Source organism: Astyanax mexicanus, chromosome 10 (assembly GCF_023375975.1).
Source record: "Astyanax mexicanus isolate ESR-SI-001 chromosome 10, AstMex3_surface, whole genome shotgun sequence".
NCBI classification, from domain to species: Eukaryota; Metazoa; Chordata; class Actinopteri; order Characiformes; family Acestrorhamphidae; genus Astyanax; species Astyanax mexicanus.
The window spans coordinates 25,841,796-25,859,596 of NC_064417.1; the positions used below are offsets into that span (position 1 = coordinate 25,841,796).

General features: G+C 37.6%; 1 protein-coding gene across 4 annotated transcripts in view; it reads right to left on the bottom strand.

Moving 5' to 3' along the window:
- The window catches only part of fstl5 (follistatin-like 5), a 274,862-nt gene that overhangs the window by 45,431 nt on the left and 211,630 nt on the right, over positions 1-17,801 (bottom strand). For all 4 annotated transcript variants that reach the window (XM_049483812.1, XM_049483813.1, XM_049483811.1 and 1 more), the window contains 2 exons: positions 17,381-17,542; positions 14,006-14,140 (listed from right to left, as the gene is read on the bottom strand). In XM_049483812.1, the coding sequence (XP_049339769.1) occupies positions 14,006-14,140; positions 17,381-17,542 (297 nt within the window). The remainder of the gene's footprint in view (positions 1-14,005; positions 14,141-17,380; positions 17,543-17,801) is intronic.

Genomic DNA, 17,801 nt, shown 5'->3' on the forward strand with positions numbered 1-17,801 from the left:
AGACATCTTCTTCTTTACTTCAATCTGCTTCCCCGCATTTGTTATAGCTGACACATTCATAAGGCAGCTCTTGGCCCCTCAGTAGGTCAAACAGAGCGTAGCTACAAGACCCTCGCTGCTCCAGCTCTCAGTTCCAGCTCTATCAACCACAGACAGCCCGCCACAGTTCCACACAGCGACGCTGCACCAGACATCTGTTTATGCGACACTTGTGGTGAAGCGCCAGTGGTCAGAGAGGCGCTGGAGCGAGGCGTACCGCGACTGCCTATCAGGAGGTGAACAGAGTCAAACTCTAATTAGCTCTGAAACAGGAATGGAAAACTAATGGTGACGAGAGCCCGGGGCCTGTCTGCCTGTTGTCCCGCTCTGGCTGAGTCCATCATTCACGTTACGAAACAATGTGCAGACCACCTCACAACAAGCTACTGCTATTTATAACAAACAACAGAAGATACTGTTTAGTTATGTGCATGATGAACGACTGTATGATGTATAAAATATAAAGTAGCAGCCCATTAAATTCAGTGGATTTTAATTATTTAAAAATGTTCTGCATTGTAGATTAATAATACTAAATTAATCCAAACTACTGTATTAGAAAAACACAGGGAATTATTTATTACACAGTGTTGAATCAGAATATGTTTTATATTTTAGACTCTTCAAAGTAGCACCTCCAGCTTAGATGACAGGTTTGCACATCTTGGCTGGATTTTTCTCTGTTAGGTTTATGAAGTAGAGTCACCTGAATGATCAACTTTCAGTTAACAGCTGTGCTGAACTTCTCAAGAGTTAATTAGTTGAATGTCTCGCCTCTTAATGTGTTTGAGAGCATCAGTTGTAAAGAGGTAAAGAGAGTTCCCTCTGGTTGCTTCAGGATCCCAGTTGGTTGCTATGGTGTTTCTAAGCAGATGCTAGAAGTGCCTGTCATAGTGCTTGCTGTGGTATTCTAGGTGGTTGCTATGGTGTTGCAAGGTGGTTTCTCTGGTGTTGATAATTGCTTGCTATGATATCCCAGGTGGTTGCTTAGGAATTGCAAAGTCATTGTTCTATGGTTCTAAATGGATAATATTGCTGTTGCTAAGAGGTGGCTCTTGTATTTAGGGTTCTTGCAATGGTTCTGTAAAGGTGTTGCTACGGTATCCCATTGCCTAGGTGGTGACCTTGTGGCTGGCATGTTGCTTTGATGTTGCTTTGAAGTGGTGATTATGGCTATGGCATTCCTAGATGGTTACAAAGTTGTTTCTGTGGTGATGCTAAGTGGTTACTATGGTATCTCAAGTGGTTCTTCTGGGGTTGTTAATCTCAGTGTAGCAAGGTAACTGCTACTATTTCAGGAAGTCACCATGGTGTTGCTTGGTGATTGCTACAGTATATGGTTGCTAGGAGGTTTCTAAGCCTTTGCTATAGTATTCGAGGTGGTTGCTCAGGTGTTACCAATTGGTTACTGTGGTACCCCATGCTGACAGTCAATAGTTACAAATGTAATACTTTTGCAACCCATTTACTCCTATGGAAAATAAATGAGCACAAATCCGTCACTACATGGAAATCGCTTTTTCCAATCAAAAAGCTGTAGACCACATGCATATATCTCATAATTCATAATGCATAAAAACCATACTACACCCATACTATGTAATACATTAATAATAAATATTTATACCCTTAAATATAGACAGTGCCTTGGATTATTCTTTTGTCTCTGTTAGAATTTCTTTTTCTTTGCCGTTCATGTTTTAGCCTGCTATTGGTTAGCTTCTCAAATACATAAATCAGGAGTTTCTAAGGCTCCTGAGAATGATTTAGATTTTTTATTAAATATTTAGAACCAGGGTGGATTTGTAACACGTCCTGCTACCAATCACAATTTTACCGCATTCTGTGTTCAAACGTGTTAGCATCCATGTTGAGCAATTTATCTTGAGGTGCTCTCGCAGGCTTTAATGCACAGATCAACACTTGTAAAAATTCTGGGCTCAAGCCAAAATAGGTAGTTTGAGATGACAGCCATCCTGACTGAGCGCTGGAGAAGCTGGAGAGCTGCAAAACCTTTCAAACGCTTCTGTAATTGCGTCAGAAAAATCCTGTAAAAAGCTGATTTTCGCCAAACGTCTTGCTTCATCAGGACTGCCGAGCCCGTCGTGGGGTAGACGGGAATGACGGGAGGAGGGTAAATGATTGTTTTCTTAGCCTATTCTGGCAGGCATGTGACTTTACCAATCCACCCTGCACACAAGCACATGAGGGGAAAGAAGGAAAAAAAACAGCCCATTTTCAGGTGAACTCAGGTATACTCATATTGGTTCTGTAGCCACTTTATCCGCCTTCTGTGATTTCTTCTCTGAGCCGACTGCAGGGGCTGCTTTAATGGAACGCTCCAGAGATTCTTTTCCATCGTTTGAACCCACTCAAATCAATAATGGTCAACAAACTCTTCACTTCTTGCTACTTTCTGCTGCTATTTTTTTTCCTCTCTCTTGAATTTTTTGTATGCAGTTGTCTGGTCTGAAGGAACACAGGCCAAAGATGAGTGAGAAAGTTGCGCAGTTTTTGGCCTGAAGCTCAATGTAAAGAATCTTTTATCTCTTCATCCCACAGATGAATATTGATCGTTCCAGCTGTCTGAACGTCAGTTGTCAACTGAGATTGTCTGTCTCAGTTAGAAATAAAGCAAACATAATGATTATTTTTACAAGAATCATATCTATAATACAGTAGAGAGCATTTTAAAAGGTCTGAAGAACCTTCAATTAATGCAAAGGCTCTTCAAACCTACATCTATTCTCAAAGCACTACTACATTAAAATGCTTTAAGTCAGGATTGATCAGTGAGTAATTTGGTTATAAACTGTTAATCTGTTGCATCATGGGATGGCTTGGAAACACCCACACCTGTTTACATTGTAAGGTGTTATCTTGTGAGTGAGGCTGAACCCTGGTCACCATACTCATGGCAAGGCGATGTAAATTGTGAGAGTTGGATCGAGGTTTGATTCTGGGTTCCAGATAGATGGAACATTCCATTATTAAAGTTGTTCAGGCATTTAACATTCCTTCACTCACATGTGCTTGTGTTGAAAACGTGGTCTGGTCTTGATCCGACCTAACTATCACATATACTTCTTTTTAATTGAGCTAAACTGCTGAAAAGGCGCAGTTTATTCTGATATATTAGCCAGATAATATACTGCTATGAACGAATGCTGTCTCTGATGCTCCATGCTGTTTACTCTCTAAAAGCAAGATATTTGCAGCGTTCACTGCTCGCAGCTGGAACACAAAATCCTTTCAATAAAGTATATGTACTTTCTTGCTCCCATGCCAGACAGCTCCGACCAATCATAAGAGACTATGTGCTCGCACATTTTGATGCGTTTAGGTTTATAGCTGTGTGAAACCAAATTAAATCAAATCAACTGATCCAAACCATAAAAAACAACTACAGGTGTGAAAACATGTTTTACAATACGTTTACAATAAAGTAAAAAAAAAAGTTTCCTCTATCTAATTTATCATGTATTCTTTATTCCAGTGCCCCACGTTGGTTTTATCTCCTCTCAAATATACAAAAACATACTAGTATTTTAATTGACTTAACTAATATAAATATTATTGAATTTTACATTTCTTACATTATTTAAATATATTTAAATATCCACCCTAAAAAAATTGCATCTTAAGAAGAACAAGTGTCATTAATTGCAGTTAATCACAGAATATTCTTGTGAATAATCAGATTAAATTTTGTAATCAAATGACACCACTAGTTTTTATCAACTGGTACCACTAACAATGCTAACCTGGGACAATGCTAATAATGACAAGCTGAGACACAAAAAATAGGGCATATTTTGGTTGAATTCCCCATAAAACTAAACCAGTAAATGGTTGTCTTAAATTTTATGTTTTGAAATATTGTACAATTATTGGAATGCTTCCAAACTAGAATACGCTTGAAATGAAGTGAAGTAAATGGAATATAGAATATTGGTATAATCACTGCTCTTAGAGCAACAACTTTACTGTATTTTATGGGAAAGTCTACATTTTCATATTTTAAACACAGATTCTTGAACTGGAATGATCTCCAGGCATCCAAAATATGTTATTCTGTGGAATTCCTCCAGTGGCATCTCCTTTTTTAAAGAGTAGATTTGGAGGACACGAGTGTTGGGACAGTGGACAGTGAAGGTGGGCACATTCGGCGTAGCCTCGGCAGAGTAATGCCAGCGCTGCTTCCCTGGGCTCAGTGTGTGTCAGTGTGGAACACCAAATTATAGAGTGCCATGAGATAATCCTGACAGCCAACGCAGAGCCCGAGCAGAGATAGACAGCCAGGTCCAGATAAACAACAACCCAATGGATCTGGGCCGTGATAGGTTGACAAATGACTAGCCAGCTTAGGAAGTTTCAGTGAGACAAGAGCCAGAGAGAGGGTGTCACAGAATAATTCAAATGTGCACTCCAGGGCAGTCTGTTACACAATGGATATTTTTAGCTTTTGGGGCACTTCCTAATTTGCATGTGCTCTTTTTTGTCTCGTTCCTCTCCGGATGGTCCCTCGCCTTGGCATCGTATTATTCATCCACCAACTGGAGAGCGCTGTTATTGTTGTTTGAGGCTCTGAATTACCACTGTTCATCTCGCTGCCTTGGAGGCAGAGTTTTTGTACTCTGAGTCACGGCCATGACATTTTCTCTCTTCTTTCCAACAGATAAGTGTTATTTTACCTGAAACACATGCATTACTTTCATCATGCCTTTCCTACTAATAATCCTCGACCTAAAACATTTTGGAAATTCAGATCAAAACATAGGGAACTTGTTTCTCCTTTGCTTTCAGTTTGCATTAGGCTGTTATGTGATGTTTTTGAGACGAGCTGCACGTGTATAATAGAACGGATAGAATGGAACAAAATACTGAGAATTAAAAAGATACACTGAATGGTAAAATGGTTTAGCTTTTCTTTGCTTTTGTAAATCTTGTACAACCCCAAATCTGAACTTTTTGGACTATATGTAAAAAAGAACGAAAATGCAGAGTTTATTTTGACATTTAATTTGACTGTACGCTCAAAGTATGAACCCAATAAACAACAGTAATTTTGTTGGATTCTTTCTGCAAACATGTCTTAAGGTACTTATATACAGCTCTGGAAATAAGAGAACACTTTATTTTCTGAATCAGGATCTCTGATTTTGCTATTTATAGGTATATGTTTGAGTAAAATAAACATTGTTGTTTTATTTAAGGAAAATAAGAAATGGGTAAAATAACAAAAAGATGCAGAGCTTTCATACCTCAAATAATATTCATAAAGTTTTAAGAGTTCAGAAATCAATATTTGGTGGAATAACCCTGGTTTTTAATCTCAGTTTTATGCCACTACTGGTGCAGAAATTCAAGCAGTTCAGTTTGGTTTGATGGCTTGTGATCATCCATCTTCCTCTTGATCATATTCAAGAGGTTTTTAATTTGGTAAAATAAAAAAAGAAAAACTCATTTTTAAGTGATCTCTTATTTTTTTTCCAGAGCTGTATGTGCAGCATTTGGTTTTGCATTGTCCTGTTTACTAGCTGATCATTTACTTTAACATGTTTTATTGTTCTAGTGTCACGCCTGACCCTGTTTCCTGTCTGTCCTCGTGCCTGTGTTGTCCCACGTGACCCGTGCCCCTGTGTTCTGCCTGTGATTTTCCATTACCTCATGTCTCATTTGTAGCTCCACCCCTTCCCCAGGTGTTTCCACTCCCAGTGTGTTTCCTGTTTAGTTAAATAGACTTCCTCTGTCACTTGTCCTCTGTCGGTCTTTGCACTGTCTCCTGTCGTTTGTCTTCCCGTGTTCCCAGATTTTCTCTCAGTGTTTCTCTCAGTGTTTCTCTCAGTGTTTCTCTCAGTGTTTCTCTCAGTGTTTCTCTCCGTGTCTATCTTAGTTTAATCCTTGTAATTTTCCTTGCTCTGTTTAGTTCATAGTCTTGTTTCATTATTCATTTTGTTTTCCTTGTTTAGTCTCCCTCTTAGTTTGTAGTTTATATTTATCATTAGTATCTCTTGTTTGTTTCCGTGTTCCCTATTCACCTGCTTAGTGTTTAGTCTTTAGTTATTCCCTGTTTATGTTCTTAGCTCTGTTTAGTTTCTGGTTTAGTAGCCTCCCTATTTGTTTTAGTTTTATCTTGCCTCCGTTTCTTGTTTATTTATTTGTTTCTTGTTTACTTGTTTATTTGTTTATTTATAATTAGTCTCTCTCTCTTGTTTATTCCTAGTTTATTTTCCAGCGTTTGTTTAGTTTTATGTTCTCTAGCCTCCCTCGTTTGTTTAGTTATTTTGTTGTTACGTGTTTACTTGTCTCTTTGTTTATTAAATTCTCACCTTACCTGCACATATGTCCGCCTCCTCGTCTCTCTGCCTGGGTCAACCCTGACATCTAGAGGGTTGGCAATTGTCCTAGGATTTTAAGCTTCACTTTAAAGTTATAAGAATATTGTGGATTCTTATTGGTTTTCCTCAAAAAATACATGTTCAAACTTTTTTAATGTTTCACTACTTTGTTACTTTGAAAAGACCAACATATAAAACACAACAGTTTTACATAACACAATACCACAATACACCCTCACAATAGCAAAGACACACCGACACGCCCTAAATCCAGCTCCACAATAAGCAATTGACCAGCGCACTATAGATCACTAAAATACGGCCCAAAGTCTTAATAAAGCTGTAATGACATATTTTGCAGCCCTAATAGACCTAATACTCTCGAAATAAACAGCCAAATCTAATCAATGCAGTGCTGCAGACAGTTGTAAACAGCTGTTAAAGAAGTTATCAGCCAGCGAAGGCTGCAGTGTTAATGATAGTAGAGCCAGGAGGAAGAGTGCAGCGTGGACCAGCTGGAGGGGAGTGCTCCTGCCAAAGCAGAGATCAAAGTGCAAGGATTAGCAGACTCCAGATGAGTGGGCAGAACTGCGCTGTAAAGAGAAAAACGCTTCCTCATGCATTATGCATGCGGGCGAAACGCAGGCCACGTCTCGAGCTGCCTGACCCGTGTCCAAACCCTTCCGTCTGTTTGTACAGGGCTCCTTGCATCGCCTTGAACTACAAAACCCAACCTTCTGAACCCTGTCTGTGAACTACATCTCCCAAATCCCTTACATGACAATCAGATGGAGGTAGCGTGCCCTTCTGCTGCTGGGTGGAGTGCAGAGTTCACCTACACACTAAATATTACATACGGGAACACAGTAACCTGTTGATCTCTCCTCTGAAACGCAGGTCCTTCATGTCAGACTATATTAAAACCTTGATGAATAAGCAGCTTAAGGTTAATGGTACCTACTACACTTTGCTGTACATATGGACAAAAGTATTGAGACACCGGCTGAGTCATAACTTTTCCCTTAAAATCAGGGCAATAAAAAAAGTTAAGGTAACACTTTACATTAACATGAATTAATGCATACGTTACCATGAATAAGACATGAGGTAATAAATTAACAATGTTTAGGTAATGTTAATTAAACACAGAACAGCATCATTATTTATTGTTACTTTCATATTACAAGTGAATCATTTGTTAAGATGAACAATAAATCATATTTACATTTACATTTATGGTATTTAGCAGACGCCCTTATCCAGAGCGACTTACAACAGTGCTTCAACGTTACTTAAGATATCCAAAGCTAGTTTGTAGACTAGGATCAAGAGATACATAGAACTTAATCATGTTAAGAACCCTAGGAACCACTTTTTTTTTTTTTTTTTTTTTTTTTTTTTTTAGTTTAGGAACTCTTTGAAAAGATGTGTCTTCAGTCGACGTTTGAAGACCGTGAGTGACTCTGCTGTTCTGACAACCAGTGGAAGTTCATTCCACCACCTTGGTGCCAGCACAGAGAAGAGTCTGGATGTCTGTTTTCTGTGTGTTTTGAGTGATGGAGGTTCGAGCCGAGCCAGACTGGAAGCTCTAAGAGCTCTTGGTACAGATCTGGCTTTGTTCATTGCCATCAAGTATGAAGGTGCTGGTCCGTTTTTTTGCCTTGTAGGCCAGCGTCAGGGTTTTGAATCGGATGCGGGCGGCAACAGGAAACCAGTGGAGGGAACGCAGCAAAGGAGTCACTTGACTGCACTTCGGAAGATTGAAGACGAGTCGTGCTGCAGCATTCTGAATTAACTGTAGTGGTTTGGTGGCTCGCAGTGGAAGACCAGCCAGTAGAGAGTTGCAGTAGTCTAGTCTTGAGATGACAAGAGAGAGACTGCACAAGCACCTGAGCTGCTTCCTGAGACAGAAACGGTCGAATTCTTCGGATGTTGTACAGGAGAAATCTGCACGACCGAGTCAGATTTGCAATATGGCTCGAGAATGATAACTGGTCATCCATTACTACACCAAGGCTTCTTGCTTCTGCCGAAAATATATTTTATTATCATATCTTATATATATATATATATATATATATATATATATATATATATATATATATATATATATATATATATATATATATATATATTATCACTTTACTAATGTTAGATAAACAAGTAACAAATGCATTAGTAAATCTTCTTGTCATTTGCTTGTGTACTGCAGTTATGCATAAACATATATTACGTAAATATTAGTCTGGATGGTGCTTATGCTTCATGTGTGAGTGTGCGCTGACATTTTTGTTGAAATTCAACTTATATGTAGAAATTGTATATAATATAAATCACGATTAACCAATACTGCCTTTTTAAAGCATTATTAACATCTGCTAAACATTACTAAGCACTTATACAGCTCTGTTTATATAGCTGATGTAAAGTGAAATTTAAATAATTCTAATTCATGTAGAGATGTATTTCCAATAGAAGTAAAAATGTAAAATATATATATAATATTATATTAGTTAACTGACATCAGTTAATAAAACAAGTAACTGGCTACCACTGCATAAGTGTTATATATTGTGTATATATTTTTAACTAATATTTGATTAATAAATATTTAACAATTACTGTATGCATAGCTGCAGCATGTAAGCAAATGATAAGAAGAGTAGTTGTTTCTTGATTACTGAACATTAGTTAACATTATTAATGAAGTGTATGATTTATTGTTCATCTTAACAAATGCTTTACTTTAGTTCATGTGAAAATAACATTAATTGATGCCGTTGTTCCGTGTTTAATTAACATTACTTAAGCATTGTTAATGTATTACCTCATGTCTTATTCATGGAAACTAATGCAATAATTTAAGTTAGTTAGTCAACACTTAATGTAAAGTGTTACCGCATGCAGCGACGACAGCTTTTGTCATGTCCTTGTCCTGTTCTTTGCATGTCTCTATGTTTTTCCCCTCCTTTGTTTGTTGTCCTAGCTCTCCTTGTCTCTCCTTGTCTCCGCCCAGGTCTTCAGTGTTCCCAACTGTGTTCAATTGAAGCTCCGCCTCCTCATTACCTGTCCCCAGGTGTTTCCTATTTCCTTTTCCCTCCATGTGTGTTCAAGCCCTGTGTTTTTTTTTCAGTGTTAGGTTGTCTGGTTTTGTACGTTTTCACGTCGGTTAGATTGCTGTTTCTTGTCTCGAGGTTATTTCTTGTTTTTTTGATAGTTAGTCCTGTTTATTTATTTATCCTGTTTTTGTGTTAATTTCTTTAATTTATTCCTGTTTCATGAAAGTTACATGCTGTATATATAACTTGCAATTGCATCCACTCTCCACGTCCTCTCCTTGCTGCACCCTGACAGCTTTAGGATAGAGATAGGCAATATATTAATATTTTATTGTATCATGATACATTTTAATATCATACTGACAACATTATTTGATGAGCTTTTTTTTTTTTAATGTCAAAGATATCATTAGGGCTAAAAGAACACTGACCCAAAGAGTGAAAAATTCTGTTTAATAACATGATGTGCTGCGAAAATGTAATATAAAAATCACTGTATTATTCATTATAATATTTGAAAAGCATAGTAGTAGAGTTAGACAATGCTATGGCATTGAGTATGCTTGTCAAAACACAATAAACAATGTGTATCTTAAAACAAAACCAACAAAAAAAACTTTTTGTGTTATGTTTGATGTCAGGTGTTGTCAGGTGTGACAACAGTAATTGTACTCAGATTAAAACCAAAACAAGTGCAAAACAAGTGCAATGAGATCTGCAAGAGGAGGTGGTCTTGGTCTGGTTCCAAACAAACTTTGGATCCTCTTGGGTCTCGATCCAATCCAACTAACAGATATATTTCTTTTATTTGAACTAAACAGCTGTTCAGGTGCAGTTTAACCTGATACATTTATTAGCCAGATAATTACTACAACTATTAACAAACGTTGTTTCTGCTTCTGCTCCATGGTAAGCTGTTTTTGCACTAATGTGTAACACTTACTGCTCATGGTCACGCAACTCCATTTACTACTACTGAACATCTGTGTGGACATTCCATTGAAAACAGTGTTTTAAAACAACAGCGGCAACTTTTCTCTGTTTAGTGTTAAAGCAGTTTTACACTGCAAAACTATAGATGATTTACTTTCTTGTTCATGTACCCGAAAGCTCTGACCAATCAAAAAGAGATTTGCTTATGTGATTTTTTGGGGTGCACTTTGGTGCCTATTATTCAGAAAATGGTCTCTACTCTTATGGGTTAGGTTTTTTTGCTTGTGTGAAAACAAACCAAAACGAGGGAGATCACAGACTAGAGAAACAAACTACAGGTGTGAAAACACCCTTAAGCCCTATCTAAATGGGATTAGTTTCTTAGGGGGTCCTGGGGTGATTTTCTCTTTGATGGGGGTCCTCTGTGATTTTATTCTTTTCTGGAACAACCATGTACGTGTTTTTCTCAGACGTCCTCTGAGAAAATTACAGGCTGAATTATGTACTGTTTTTCGCTGAACTCTGTGGTCCTTCATTCATTTTATTCCAGTCTGGATCCACATCTCTGAGTTGCGTCAGTTCACATTTAATAAAATAGCTATTTGTCCACTGCCATGCACTGTTATTACACTTTGGGCACACGTTTCCACGGAGATCCACGTAAACACAACAGCTAATTGAAAATGGAGGAGCTACTGAACTCGATGTCATGTGACTGAGAAAGCAAAAAATCTCACTGGTCCTCCTGTTTTTTTTTTTCAATTGCTGTTGGGATGCAAGAGTTGTATTACTACTTATTAATATTTTTTTTAAAAAGACGTCCCCCTGAGAAACTAATCTCGTCCGGATAGGGCTTTAATCAGACCTGTGTTAAGAGAGAGTATATATTCTAGTATATTTTTCAGAAATATAAGGGGCAGCAGCAGCATAGATGATGTAGTAATAATCTGAGTACCATACTGTAGCAAATTAAACTGGCTATGGAAGCAGTTTAACTCAAACTTCCATATCCTCTAAAGTGCATTTTTGTCAGTTATTCTGAACTATACTGTATGTCTGTTGATTATGAATGTAGTTTTGTAAGCCTACACATTCAAAAAGTTACTTATATGTCAACCAACATGGGATATTCATGAAAAATCAGAACACGGTTGCCTCTGACTTCTCGTTTTATATGCAATGTTTATGTTAAAGGTCTCGCTTCTTTGCTTCTAAGACATGCAACTAAAAACAAATGATGTTTAAGTTGAGAGGTCAGCTGCTGTGTTTAGATCCAAATTGAACGCCCTCACAGATCTATAAATGCTGCATGAGATCTCAAATATTTTGAAAAGTTATATAAGATTCTGTTGCTTATGCTAATTCTGCCCCCAAGCTAATACCAACATATTCTTCAGACTGTAGGTGAGGATGTTCTCCACATCTGTTTTTCTCTATACACTACAACATGTAGCCATGACATATAGCCATAACATTAACACTTTACAGTATTGGAGGGGTTGATGTGTGTACAGTCTTTGTAAAAATGCCAGGAACTTGCTTTACTAATTCTACTAACTATACACAAAAGGCTAGACTAGTAATCTAAGCATGTACAGTGGTATTAAAAAGTTTGGGCACCCCTGATTATTTTCATGATTTTTAATGATTTTCCTTTATAAATCATTGGTTATTTGCAGTTAAATATATCATATATCAGATGAACACAGTGATATTTGAGAAGTGAAATCCAGTTGATAGGATTTTCAGAAAGCGTGCAATATTTCTTTAAGCAAAATTAGGCAGGTACATAAATTTGGGCACCCTTGTCATTTTATTGATTTAAATAGCTTTAACACTAATTATCAAATTATTGGAACACAAAATATGCTTGATAAGCTCACTGTTATTTCTGCAAAAGAAAGATCTACTAAATATTGATGTCATTTTGCTGTTGGGTTGCCCAAATGTATGCACCTGCCTTATTTTGTTTAAAAAAATGTTTAAAGCAACTCTGCCAATCCCCTACCCAACCTTATTCATCCTAAACCACAACCACCCTGACTGGATCTTTCAGCTACTTTTAATAGTTCCTTCATGGCTGCCCTCAGCACACAGCATCTCAATCCAAACTCTACCAGCAAAGACGTGACTGACTTTGTTATAAAACCACTAACGCTTATATCTATACCACTCTAATATATTCCTGCCTCCCACACTCTCTCACTCTGCCCACGTTACTGTGCTCTGACTTCTTCTGACTAATTCTTTTGTTCAGCAGGGCTCTGAAAGTGCAGCATTCTTTAGCTTCTATAGGACCGGGCAAAAGTCATGGGACCTGTTACTTGTTTCTGTCCCATGGCTTTTGCATATGGCAAGGTAAGCTCAGCATTAAGACATAAAGCAATGACTGAGATAAGAAGCTTCCTAATGTTTACTCTATTCGTCACTTTAAATATGTCTGTGGAATGGTTGGAACAGCAAAGTGAGTCCACACTTTGTGCAAATTGTGCCCAAATTGTGTGTGTTTTTTATTTTAATTTAGCCGAAGGATGTTAGAGACCTTGCATTCCTTTACCTTGCATTTGAGGATGCCCCACAGATGCTCAACTGGTTTTAAGTCTGGAGACATGCCTGGCCAATCCAGCACCTTTATTCCTAAAGTTTCTGTAGGAATAGCAGTGATTGACTTGGACATGTGTTTGGGATCGCTATCATGTCGACCTAAAAAGTGCCCTGAGACCCAGTTTTTCGTAAATTTTACACTGTTATACAAGCTGTACAACAGGGGTCGGCAATTAAGTTGGCCAAAATCTGTTTTGAAAAATTAAATGGAAAATGTAATGGGATGGAGTGCCACAGACTAGTAGCCCTCCGGCCCAGAGGGTTGTTGAACCCAATTGCAGAAGAGTTGATCTCAAAGCAGGTAAACCCAAGAAGAAAGGAATAAAAAATAAATAAATAAGCACACCAGTCCTCACACGTAATCGAACCAATGTCATCAGGGTCACTGTCCAATACACTACCGCTGCCCCGGCTAATGAATTGAGACACGGCTGAGAAAAAAAAAACACCCTTATAAGGAGATAGGGAGCCCTAGAATGGGCGAAAAAAAACGAGAACAGGCAGAAACTAAAGTCTCACGCCCAGCACGACAGAGAGACAGGGGTGGGATGTAAACAAAAGCTCACCAGAGAAGCATTTAATTTTTGTTTTTTCTTTCATTTTCATTGGTCTATAGCCAAACCCCTGCTGTACACTATTGCACGACTACTTAACATTGTACCAAAGTGTCTTTAGTGTTTTTAGTGTTGTCAATGGCATATGACCAATAAAAAGTGTCATTTACTCCAGTTATAGGCTTAATTAGCCTATAACTGGCCCTGATTGTCCAGGCAATTGTCTTGAGTTTGAAGCATTGATATTTTCTGACCATTATCAAGCTGCTGGCAGCAATTACATCTCGGCCTGTGCCACACGCCACATAAAAGAGCATTTTTGATCAATAGAAACTTATTTGAGTCCTTGTTCTATTATTACACTTGAAGGCAATCAACTATTAATGCGGAGCCAGATCAATAATGCAGCACTATGCTAAAAAGTGAGGCCCCCATTATGGTGAGAATGGAAAAGCACATCATGACTTAAACATACGTGTCTTCCGGGCAGAATCTTCCACAAAAAGCGAGGAGATGTCCTCATCCACGCCGGCCTCGTTACGGGCGATGCAGGTGTAGGCGCCGGTGTCCTCGAAGTGAACGTTGCTGATGTGCACCTCGCTTCCGTTCGCTGGTTTAGTGTGGAGTTGTGGAGAGAGGGATGGGGGGAGTGAGAAGAACAAAGTGAGAAAAAGACAGTTTAGAAAAGATGTGACTGCATGAGGAAAAACAGACAGATCTTCCTTCAGCAGCTCGTCTGCAGCCCTCGCTACACTCAGGAACCCAAGCAATTCCATTTCACTTATCCCGCTAATGGGATAGCAAGTGCGTTTTTGATGGAGGCCAAAAAATCATGTTGTTCTCAAGTTGTCACATTGAGTTGGGCTTGAGAGGCAGCCTACGGGGAGGAGGACTGCTGTTGTTTATGATGGAGCCACTGGGAGAACTCTTGACGCGAAAAAGGGCTCTAGATCTTAACAAGCATGCCAGTAATCCGTTTAAAAAAAAAAGTGCTAGAGCAGTTTAAATGATTCAGACAGATATTAACCATTAGCAAGTCATTTTTGTCAAAACATTGGAAATCTAAGCTTGCGGTAAATAAATAAAAGCACTTTACTTGCCCAAATAAACTGTTTTAGAGACATTTGTGTAGTTTAACAATTAGGACTTTTGGCATTTTTGGATTTTTTAAGAATTACAGTTTTGTATACTTAGGGGCCTCACCGCAGCAAGACCTGCTGAATTAGAAGGGTCCCCTATTATCACCCACCTTACTTTCTGCCCTAAATACCATATATTAACCATTAAATATACAGCTCTGGAAACAAATTACCTGGAGACCACTTCAGTGTCTGAATCAGTTTCTCTAATTTTGCTATTTATAGGTATATCTTTGAGTCAAATGAAAAATTGTTGTTTTATTCTGTAAACTGCAGACAACATTTCTTCCAAATTCCAAAAAAAAAAAATATTGTCATTTAGAGCATTTATGTGCAGAAAAAGAGAAATTGCTGAAAGAACAAAAAAGATGCAAAGCTTTCAGACCTCAAATAATGCAAAGTTCATATTCATAAAGTTTTAAGAGTTCAGAAATCAATATTTGGTGGAATAACCCTGGTTTTTAATCACAGTTTTATGCATCTTGGCATGTTCTCCTAAACCAGTCTTACACACTGCTTTTGGATAACCTTATGCCTTTACTCCTGGCACTCCTATAAGAGACATTAGATTTCTGCACTGTGCCTATTTGATCCAGTGGCTCCCAGTTGTGTACAATGATGTGGCATTTGTCCTGTGTGGGCATCCATACTCTGATTACGTCAGGATAACATGGCGGCATTCTTGTTCACTTCGATTTAGGCATCCTAAAAAGTGTACAACATTAAAATCAATATAAAAATAAACGTTGCACTATGGAAATCCGGTGCATGCTCCACACAGTTTTTTTTTACGAACAAAATTACAACATTTTTAGTGATTTAGTGAAATTATTGTTTTCTGATGTGTTTTTTTTATGTGAGGATAAAGTTTCAGAGTTCATCTCAGGAAGAAGCTGACAGGTTTTGAATTTCCTTAACACAATTGGCAGAGAATGAAAGGAAACTGTGCAATCAAGGCAGAATCATTTTGATGTAATTTCACTCACAATTTTAGTACAATTAGTACAATTTTATGTCAAATTAACTACAACACTTATAAATAACTTCTCATAACATTAGAAATAACTTCCTATATGTAAAAAGCTCCTTATGTTATTTTGCCATGTTGTACCTTAGCCCTCTGTGGTTGTTAAACATGACTGTTCTTTAACTTATTTTTTTCTGATGTTTCAATTACTATTAATCTTTTTGCAAGAATGCAGAAATGTGGTTCAAACATTTTCAGATTCTGCAGATTCTGCCCTTTAATTGCTTCATATTACAAGGTCATTTAAGACTGACATTCAAAGTTATGAAGTTATGGGCCAAGGATAAGATTTCCTAACATCCTCACACCCAATTATCACTGAAGAAGCACATTTAAATGCCATTATATTAATATGGCCCTGTTTGGTTGTTGTTCCATCTGTGTCTCTTTTGTAAACCCTGCCCCCTCGTTATCTTCCCCAAGTGTCCCTTGTCTATGTCTGGGTATGTATATTAGTATATATACCCCATGTTTTCCTTTGTTCACTGTCATGCTTTTGACACTGCGTTGTGCTTTGTTTGTTCCTGCTGTGTTTGTGATTTGTTATGTCTTTTTAGCTTGTTAGTTAGTTGGTTAGTCTTGTTTTAAAGTCCTTTGTTTTATCGTTTTTTCTTATTTTTGTTTCATTTTTTGTTTTATATGTTTATGTTTGTTTTCATTATAGCAACTAATAAAATGTAACCTTCTTTACTTGTGCAGTTGACTGCAGGACCTCTATTTTAGCTCTTATATAAATCATTTGATGTTTTAAGCCTTAGCTTAAGAATATTTAGTGTGGAGTAAGAAAATAAATATCCAGTTATTTAAATTATTTGCCTGAATCTTAAACATTCATGTAATAAAATTGTAAAAGCGAACCCTGTGGAATAAAAATATATATTACCAAGACTCAAGTCTTGAGCAATGATCAATTAGGCAATCTTCTCAATCAAAAATCAAAGCAGAGATACACACATATTGGAATTCAAGGTACATATTTAGCAACGTTGATACCAGTGCTGATACACAGACAGGTGCATATAAAGTACATCTAGCTGGACTCGACTGGCATTACAGATCAACTTATTTCAACTCATTTCTGTGGTTTACAAATGCTGAAAAATAAATATGAAGCTGAGATCTTAGTGTAGCCATCTATACTCCTTAAAAGTACTGCAATTTTCCGCTTACTCTGATATGATTATAATGTTTTATGTGTATCTCTAATCTATTTAATGGAAATCTCTAGTTATGAATATGACTACTTTACTTAGACTCTTTATAGATCTGAATGTTGAGTCTGAGCTGAGCTTTACCTGCTATACTAAGAAAAACAGTGTAAAATAGGTACCACTTTAATAAAAATAAGTCTACCTTTATAAATGGTTTATAAATGGTTTACAATTAGTTTACTAATGGTTACTAAATAGGTTGTAAGTGCCTTAAAATCATTAATAATCAGTTATAACACATACGTAGAAAGGGCAACAATGACCTGTTGTTTGCCAAATAGTGAACCCACAGCCATCTATATTGATGTCCTTTCTACTTATGTGTTATAACTGTTTATTAATGATTTTTAATGCATTTATAACCTAATAACATAATTAGTAACCATTTATAAATGAATTGTAAACCATTAATAAACCCGTTATAAAGGTAGTCTTATTTTAAAGTGTTACCGTAAAAGGTATTTCTAGTTCACCTTGCAGTGTGAGCTGCTTGGAGAGCTTGGTGGCGATATCCATGCCATTCTTCAACCAGGACAGTTGTGGGTCAGGGATGCCCTCAGCGTGACATCTCAAGCTGGCGGTGACCCCAGGTTCCCTCGCCTGGCTCTCGGGATACACCCGGATTACAGGTGGAACTGAGGAAGAGAGAGAATAATAGAGAAAGGGAGAAAAAGAGAGTGTGTTAAATAGAGAGAGAGAGAGAGTCAATGAATGAGTAAGCAAGCACAGGGATGCTTGTGTATGAGGGGTTGATGTGAGCAAAGTGAGGAAATGAATGAGCTTTCACGGCCTCCCGGTCGCTGAGCATGAAAGAGAAGAAGCGAAGCCTATTTCGAGCACTGGATGCCAGCTTCATTTGGAATTCCAGTCACAGACGAGCATGGTATCAATGAC